Genomic DNA, 9,240 nt, shown 5'->3' with positions numbered 1-9,240 from the left:
ATTCATATATTTCATTCCCTAAAGGCGAAATACAAATAATTCTTATATTATTGACTTTAACTTATTCGGGTAAAAAAAAAAAAAAAGGTCAAAGTTATAATATTAGAGAGTCTTTTTTGTTTCTTATACAAGTCCTCCTTTTTATTCCCAATGTACATATCTTCTTACATTTGACCTTTTTTTCATATCATAATATTAGGATTTTTATGTGGGCACAAATGAGTTGCCTCCTCCCAAAACATGCACTGGCTCGTCACATACATACACACACACACGGACACACATACCTCACAATTAAAGCACAGCTTGGCTGTTGCGGCGCGTCTGAGAGGGTGTTAGCGCCTTGTCTGCACGCTTCCTCGCCCCCACCGGAGAGCCCGTTTCAAGGCCAGAAGGTGTCAGACGCCCAGGAGTGGACCCTGCTGGAGAGAAAGAACAAATAATGATGGCGGGCACGATCTGTGCATGCGTGTTTTGTTGTTTGTTTTGTTTTTATGCTGTTGATTGTGCCCTGGAAGCTCCGTGTCGTGCGATGATTGTGACCTTGTCAAGGCGCTAACAAGATTTCCACTCGCAAATATGGGCTTCTAGCCCAAAATGAGGATTTGAACCAGGAAGTAAAAGAGAAACAATCATATTTTGTTTTAAATAACTGCCACAAACCATTTGAAATGGGAAAGTTGACAACGGTCTTTCTGCTGTGTTTTGCATTGAATGGTAACACTGTGCAAGCATTTAACTTAAAAACTGCTAGCCATAGGTCCACTTCTAGGCAGGACGTCACGACGGTTCATTTGAATGCTTGCTTCGTCGGGTGCAACCTCAAGTAGGAAGCTTCTTTGTGCTCCGTTTTGGAGTTGTACTCAAATCCAACACACACCAGTGTGTTCGCGAGTGCTTTTTGCATTGAGAGCTTCTACAGGTGGCCAATGTTAACCACTTATCAAATAGTAATACTTCCAACATTTGATATGCTGTCATCAAGGATGCACCGCTGCCACAGATGGGGTAAACGAAGTGACTGTTAACAAGAAGGAATTGACGAGTTGAATTCAAAATTTGTCGTTTGTGTAAGCATTGATTGTTTTTTTGGGGGGGGTTTGTTTTTTTGATTGCACATGTTTACAAATATTCAATACATAAGTACCATTAATCAGTGACAATAATCAAATAAAAGAAGAACAAAATATGAGTATTCGAAAAGGAGTGAGAAGAAGTAAAAACTTATTTACTCCCACTCCTTTGATAAGTTCATTTAAACATATACAGTGGGGCAAATAAGTATTTAGTCAACCACCAATTGTGCAAGTTCTCCTTGAAAAGATTAGAGAGGCCTGTAACATGGGTAAACCTCAACCATGAGAGCAAGACAGAATGTGGAAAAAAAAAACAGAAAATCACATTGTTTGATTTTGAAAGAATTTATTCCCAAATTAGAGTGTAAGTATTTGGTCACCTACAAACAAGCAAGATTTCTGGCTGTCAAAGAGGTCTAACTTTATCTAACGAGGTCTAAAAAGGCCCCACTCGTTACCTGTGTTAATGGCAACTGTTTTAAGTCATTACTGGTATAAAAGACACTTGTCCACAACCTCAGTCAGTCACACTCCAAACGCCACTACGGCCAAGACCAAAGAGCTGTCGAAGGACACCAGAGACAAAATTGTAGACCTGCACCAGGCTGGGAAGACTGAATCTGCAATAGGTAAAACGCTTGGTGTAAAGAAACCCACTCTGCGAGCAATTATTAGAAAATGGGAGACATACAAGACCACTGATAATCTCCCTCGATCTGGGGTCCATGCAAGATCACACACCGTGGCGTCAAAATGATAACAAGAACGGTGAGCAAAAATCCCAGAACCACACGGGGTGACCTAGTGAATGACCTACAGAGAGCTGGGACCACAGTAACAAAGGCTACTATCAGTAACGCAATGCACCGCCAGAGACTCAAATCCTGCACTGCCAGACGTGTCCCCCTGATGAAGATAGTACACTTACAGGCCCATCTGCGGTTCGCTAGAGAGCATTTGGATGATCCAGAAGAGGACTAGGAGAATGTGTTATGGTCAGATGAAACCAAAATAGAACTTTTTGGTAGAAACACAGGTTCTCGTGTTTGGAGGAGAAAGAATACTGAATTGCATCCGAAGAACACCATATCCACTATGAAGCATCGGGGTGGAAACATCATGCTTTGGGGCTGTTTTTCTACAAAGGGACCAGGATGACTGATCTGTGTAAAGGAAAGAATGAATGTGGCCATGTATCCAGAGATTTGGAGTGAAAATCTCCTTTCATCAGCAAGGGCATTGAAGATGAGATGTGGCTGGGTCTTTCAGCGTGACAATGATCCCAAACACACAGCCAGGGCAACAAAGGAGTGGCTTTGTAAGAAGCATTTCAAGGTCCTGGAGTGGCCTCGCCAGTCTCCAGATCTCAACCCCATAGAAAATCTGTGGAGGGAGTTGAAAGTCCGTGTTGCCCAACGGCAGCCCAAAAACATCATTGCTCGAGAGGAGATCTGCATGGAGGCATGGGCCAAAATACCAGCAACAGTGTGTGGAAAGCTTGTGAAGAGTTACAGAAAACGTTTGGCCTCCGTTATTGCCAACAAAGGGTACATGACAATGTATTGAGACGAACCTTTGGTATTGACCACATTGATTTGCAAATAAATTCTTTAAAAATCAAACAATGTGATTTTTTCGGGTTTTTTTTCTTTCCCCACATTCTGTCTCTCATGGTTGAGGTTTACCCATGTTGACAATTACAGGCCTCTCTAATATTTCAAGTGGGAGAACTAGCACAATTAGTGGTTGAATACTTATTTGCTCCACTGTATACAATCCCACCATATAAGCCTACATGTTACCTATACACAAGTGTCCATAATTCAAACCCAGAAAACATAATTAACCCGAATATCCCATATCCAAATATGTGTCCCAATTATCACAACATTCCAGGTGTTATCAACATCTCCCTTATCCTTATATATATTTTTTTAAATCATACCTTTATACAGTTTCTTAAATTGTCCCATATTTGTACATTATTTTAAATTCACACTAAATTCCTTCAGGAGTCTCACATCATATACAGATAAGCAAAAACTTTTCCTTGTTGTTTGATATCTGGGTTCTTTGAAGTCTCAATACGCATGCTAGTAGTTAGGGGCTTACCACATTAGACGTGGTAGTAGTTGTTGATGCTAGACTCATGTTTTGTAAATATTGTGAATACAAGCGTCATTTTATGCACCTGTTGCTTTTGTTTATTTGCACATCGAAAGCCATAAATGTTCTGCTTTGTGGCACTCTTCTCTTCAAGTAGGATGCATTGACAGAATCAAAATACCGTGAAAAAGTAATGACTGCCTTCTCCCCCAATTTTCTTTCCTATAAATTGTCAACATTTCTTAGAATCACAGTAATAGGCAGAGGTAGGTAGAGTAGCCAAAAGTTGGACTCAAGTAATAGTTGTGCTACTTCAAAATGATATTACTCAAGTCAAAGCAATCATCCAAAAATTTGACTCAAGTACAAGTAAAAAGTATTCCGTGAAATGAATACTCAAGTCATGAGTAAGATTGTGAGTAAAAGCTTAAAGATTGATTTTTTTAAAACAATGGCATATTTATTTTCTCTGCACAACGTCATCTATTATTGTACTGTACAAAAATCAATGACATATCGGTATTGGGCAAAAACAAAAAAACACACAATAATCATCTCATTCAAACGAGAAAAATAAATTAAACATCACCCGTCCAAAGAGCATGAGTGCCTGCTAGTGGAGAAAATATTTCCTACCGCGAGATGAAAACGATTGTATTCTTGGTACTTGGAATCGGCACTTTTGACTAATATTGACTATATCAAATATTTTTATTTCTATGGCACTTTAAAGACGCCACATGATTGAACATGGATGTCTAATTATTGGACTTCCGACAGCAAGCTCGTGTGTGGTTATGTGACTGTATTGTTACATCTGATTGGTGTCATGGAGTAATGTGATTATTGTTGTTACGTCTCATTGCTGAAAATGGTAGAGTCACTGTGCTGGCAATATCAAATCTAATAAAGTGGTACCTCTACTTACGAAATTAATTGGTTTTGTTAGTTTCGTAACCTGAAAATTCTGCATGTAGAGACGCGTTTTCCAAGCCACCCGAAATTCAGACATAAATCTTTTATAATGCATAAAAGTGCATCAAAACATGAAACAAATACATGTTACAATTGGCACAATAAACATAAAATCAGATAATGTTAACATAACAATGTTAAAAACCAAGAATAGAGAATAGATTAAAGTGAATACGCTCATGTAAAGCTGTCGGAACACGAAGGGCGAGGAAGTCCGTTAGCATGTGGTAGCGTCAATGAACTGTTAGGTAAGCAAGTCATTAAAAACACACTTTTTCTGAAATCCTCACTCAGGCTGAGGTATACGCTACTAAATGCTAACGCTGCTAGCCAGACTCCACGATCCAGCCAATCACCTAAGAGACTCCGCCTTAGGTATTTGACTGACAGCACACGCTTTATTATGTTGAAAAACGACATTATGAAATAAAAAGGCAGTTGTGTAAAAAGGCATTGTGAAATTTAAAAAATGCTTTGTGAAAAACGCATTTTATCTTTTAATCAGGACTGTCAAACGATTAAAATTTTTAATCGAGTTAATTACAGCTTAAAAATGAATCGTAATTAATCGTAATTAATCGCAATCCAAACCATCTATAAAATATGCCATATTTTTCTGTAAATTATTGTTGGAATGGAAAGATAAGACACAAGATGGATATATACATTCAACATACGGTACATAAGGACTAGGCCTGAACGATATATCGTTTAAACATCGCCATCGCGATGTGCGCATGTGCAATAGTCCCATCGCAAGGACGTGCGATAGTTTTTTAATTTCATTTTTTTTAATCCACAAACGTTTGTTTTGAGGAAGGAGAGGGGAAAAAAGCGCACAGTTTCTCTTTCTCTCCAGCAAGTCATCGGCTCCTCCCCCTCCCCCTGCAACAGCGGAGTGGAGGGAGGAGGGGCCGAACAGCAGAGCGGAGGGAGGAGGGCCCGTTCTCAAAGTGAAAGCAAGCAATCAACACGTTGGAGGAGCAAGGAAGACTGTATCCAAAAGGAGTTTTGGAAGTATTTTGGCAAGAACAAGACTATAAGGGACAAAAAACAGCCCTGTCGACAGTGCCTCGCCATGGTTGCCTCAACAAGAAGTAATCTGTCAAACATGTGGGACCATTTAAAACGCAGGTATCTATGCATTCCTGCTACGAGCTCCCCATCAGAGGCTTTTTAGCACAGGTGGGAACATTGTTAAATGCCAACGTTCTTGTCTCAAGCCTGCTATAGTGGATAAACTAATAGTCTTGGCCAAAAACCTATGAGACCCAGTTGAGAATTGCTGAGCAAGGAAGGTGGACGATATGCAGACAAATACATAACACAGCTGAAGGAATGTCTTTTCTTTCTATTCATGTGACAGCTATCAGGAAGGCAGGAAATTTGGGAGTTAAAATGGTTCTGTTATTCATCACAGTTATTTGCAGTTATTCAGTTCAATTATTTATAGGTTCAATTGAGTTTATTTCTTTTATATTTAAATTTATTGTAAACCGTATTTTTCAAATAACTATAGTACAGCTGCACATAAAGTTTTGATACTTAATATTTTTGTTGAAATATTTTTACAACTTTGTTGCCGTTTTGCAGTTTTATATTGTTATATTTTGTGTAAACAACTCAGGGGACTAATGCACTTGCACTTTTATTAGTCAGATTTAATATTTAAGTTCAAATATGTTGACAACTTTGTTGTTTAACTGAGGTTTTTATGTATTGTTATAGTTTGTGAACTCTTTTGTCATATTTAATATTTTTGTTCAAATATGTTGACAAATTTGTTGTTTTACTGAGGTTTTTATTTATTGTTATAGTTTGTGAACAACTCTTTTATTTGTCATATTTAATATTTTTGTTCAAATATGTTGACAACTTTGTTGTTATTTTACAGAAGTTTTTATTTATTGTTATATTTTGTCAAAAACTTAGGGGACTAATGCACCTGCTCTTTTATTTATCATTTAATGTATTTGCTGCTGTTGAAGTGTAAAATATTGTATTCAATAAATGATCTATTTTGTGCAGACATGACTTCCTGGATACCTTCATACAGAAATCTTCATCATTCACAAATTAAACGGTATTATATGAATACACTGTGGTCACGGTGTGTTATGTAAAGTATTTCCAAACAGCTATTCAAGTCATTTATTGAAAATTTCTTTAAAAAAGATAGATCTTTTTTTTTTTTAAATATCGCAATATAATATCGCAATATATTGCAAACCTAAAAAAAAATCGCAACAATAGTTTTTTCCAATATCGTTCAGGCCTAATAAGGACTGTATTTGTTTATTATAACATTAAATCAACAAGATGGCATTAACATTATTAACATTCTGTTAAAGCGATCCATGGATAGAAAGACTTGTAGTTCTTAAAAGATAAATGTTAGTACAAGTTATAGAAATTTTATATTAAAACCCCTCTTAATGTTTTCGTTTTAATAAAATTTGCAAAATTTTCAATCAAAAACTAAACTAGTAGCCCGCCATTGTTGATGTCAATGATTACTTACACAATGCTCATGGGTGCTGAAGCCTATAAAATCAGTCGCACCCAAGCGCCAGCAGAGGGCGGCAAAACTCCATAAAACACAACAAGTGAGCGTTTCACTGTACTGTCATTTAAATCTGTTTGAGCGGGGCATCTGCGTTAATTGCGTCAAATATTTTAACATGATTAATTTAAAAAATAATTAACGCCCGTTAACGCGATAATTTTGACAGCCCTACTTGTAATATCTTTTTCATAATAATACAGTGGTACCTCGACATACGATCGCTTCGACATACGATCCTTTCAACATCCAATGTAAAATTTGACTCGTCATTTGTCTCGACATTTCCCTGCACGGCGGATTTTCTTGTGAGAGCAATCAATGATAGAAAAATATGAGTGTGATGTGCGCGTCGGTGAACTAGCTCGACAATACGGCCGGAATATGTATATATAAGATCTCGAGGACGACTCTCATTATTATTACTATTCGTATTAATTGTAACATCGGCAAGGAAGTCGCCAGCTTCGTCAGGTTTTTAGTCATTTTAGAACTTGCGCAACACAACACGGCTACCGTCTGCCGTAGCTGACGCCAACAACAACAACAGAACATGAAAAGAGAAGTTAAAAGCTTCCCACTCTAACGCACCTTTCTCACTCTGTCGTCAGTCACAAGGTGCATTCAGGAACAGCCTGGAAAACACAACTGCCACATTAGAACCCGATGATTTACATTATTATCATAATATCATTTCTATTTGTATTTATAATTTATGTTTTGTTATGTGTAACTACTATTTGTAATTGCACCTGTAGTATTTATGAAGAATTTAGTGTAGGTTTTTGGGCTGTGGAACAAATTCACTGAATAATAATGTATTCTTATGGGAAAATCCCACTCGACATACGACCATTTCCACTTACAAACCAGCTCCTGGAATGAATTAAATTCATATGTAGAGGTACCACTGTATCTTATTTTACAATTTAAGGGCCATATTACACATTTGTCTGTTATTGATCAAAATTGTATTTATTTTAAAGTATTATTTTCATTTATTTAATTTTGACCCTTACGGGGTTCCATAGTAGCCCGTCCTTGAAATCATTGTTTTCTATCCGCCAAATTGCTGCGTTCAGATTTTTTGCTCTCAAGTTAAAGCAGAAAATCAGTATTTTGTATCGCACACCTTGCAAGTCAGGTCACTTTTGTTTCCTCTTTGAACCTTTTGAAGTAGTTTTAAACATTTTTATTATCGCATTTCCTCCCCCAAAAGCAGGCTTGTTCTTTTACACACGCACACAGAGAGTGTGTATTGATCAGGGTTACTTTTAACAGACTGCTGTGAGGTCCATTAACCTGCGCTGATGACAAAGCATTAAGAGACTGATGTGTCTCTGGGGGGCCGGCGGGGGTCTTTTGTGGCAAACATAATGACTCATCATGAGTGACGTCTCCAAATGATGTTTGCTACTTTTCACATTACACACCGCCAGGCCTTTGTTGTCGCCGTTCGGCCCGTTCGCGTCACTTTGGAAGCGCTCGACGTTGTAATTGACACTCGTCTTCCGTAACCACGGCAACAAAATACCCCCCTTAATCAAGTCGGGAGACAAAGTAGAAAATCAACAATTAATGTGCTTCATGTCAATGACCCCAGTGCGAAAAACCCAAGGACAGCTCGTCTTATTTTCAGCGCCTGTTTTGTTTGTTACCATGGTGACCGAGCTCTTCCAGGTGGTCTTTCCCACACCGAACCCATGACCAAGAAAAAAAAAAAACGTTACTAACATTGCATTGTATATTAGAATCCCTCATCCAATCATGACAGAGAGGAGGCATATGAAGGAAAAGGATTGTCGTTGACTAGGATTAAGTCATTGGCTGCCATTGACATCTAATCCAAGGGTTTCCAACGTATAGCCTGCCAGGGGGTCAAATTCGGCCCACGGGGTTATTCTGCCTGACAGCTGTATTTTAGCCCGTACATACCAAATCGCATGTTCAGTTGCGTTTCTAGCCTACATAGTGCCCTGCACGACAGAACGCTTTGGTACCCCCCCCACCCAAATAAACCTCAAAACAAAACAATAATTGCAAAAAAAAAAACAACAACGGTTGACCCACAAAATACAGTTATTCCGATCATGTTTTTTTGCTCCCGATCCGATCCCGATCGTTTTAGTTTGAGTATCTGCCGATCCCGATATTTCCCGATCCGATTGCTTTTCTTTGCTCCCGATTCAATTCCAATCATTCCCGATAATTTTTCCCGATCATATACATTTTGGCAATGCATTAAGAAAAAAATGAATAAAACTCGGACGAATATATACATTCAACATACAGTACATAAGTACTGTATTTGTTTATTATGACAATAAATCCTCAAGATGGCATTTACATTATTAACATTCTTTCTGTGAGAGGGATCCACGGATAGAAAGACTTGTGACTTTGTATATTGTGACTAAATATTGCCATCTAGTGTATTTGTTGAGCTTTCAGTAAATGATACTGCAGCCATTCAACCCAAATGCATGATGGGAAGTGGACCCATGACTGTGCGTTGATATA

General features: G+C 38.1%; 1 protein-coding gene across 2 annotated transcripts in view; it reads right to left on the bottom strand.

The window, feature by feature from the left end:
• Positions 1-229: 229 nt before the first annotated feature.
• The window catches only part of mzt2b (mitotic spindle organizing protein 2B), a 117,443-nt gene continuing 108,432 nt past the window's right edge, over positions 230-9,240 (bottom strand). The window contains exons 6-7 of one of the 2 annotated variants that reach the window (XM_057818980.1): positions 7,312-7,355; positions 230-419 (exon numbers count right to left, since the gene is read on the bottom strand). In XM_057818980.1, coding sequence (XP_057674963.1) covers positions 7,332-7,355 — 24 coding nt within the window. In that variant the 3' untranslated portion in view covers positions 230-419; positions 7,312-7,331. Of the gene's footprint in view, positions 423-7,311; positions 7,356-9,240 lie in introns of both variants that reach the window. The other variant, XM_057818981.1, reaches the window with a different exon arrangement.

Source organism: Corythoichthys intestinalis, chromosome 17 (genome assembly GCF_030265065.1).
Source record: "Corythoichthys intestinalis isolate RoL2023-P3 chromosome 17, ASM3026506v1, whole genome shotgun sequence".
Lineage (NCBI taxonomy): Eukaryota > Metazoa > Chordata > Actinopteri > Syngnathiformes > Syngnathidae > Corythoichthys > Corythoichthys intestinalis.
The sequence above is the reverse complement of the archived record's forward strand: the minus strand, read 5'-3'. Positions and strand labels throughout refer to the sequence as shown.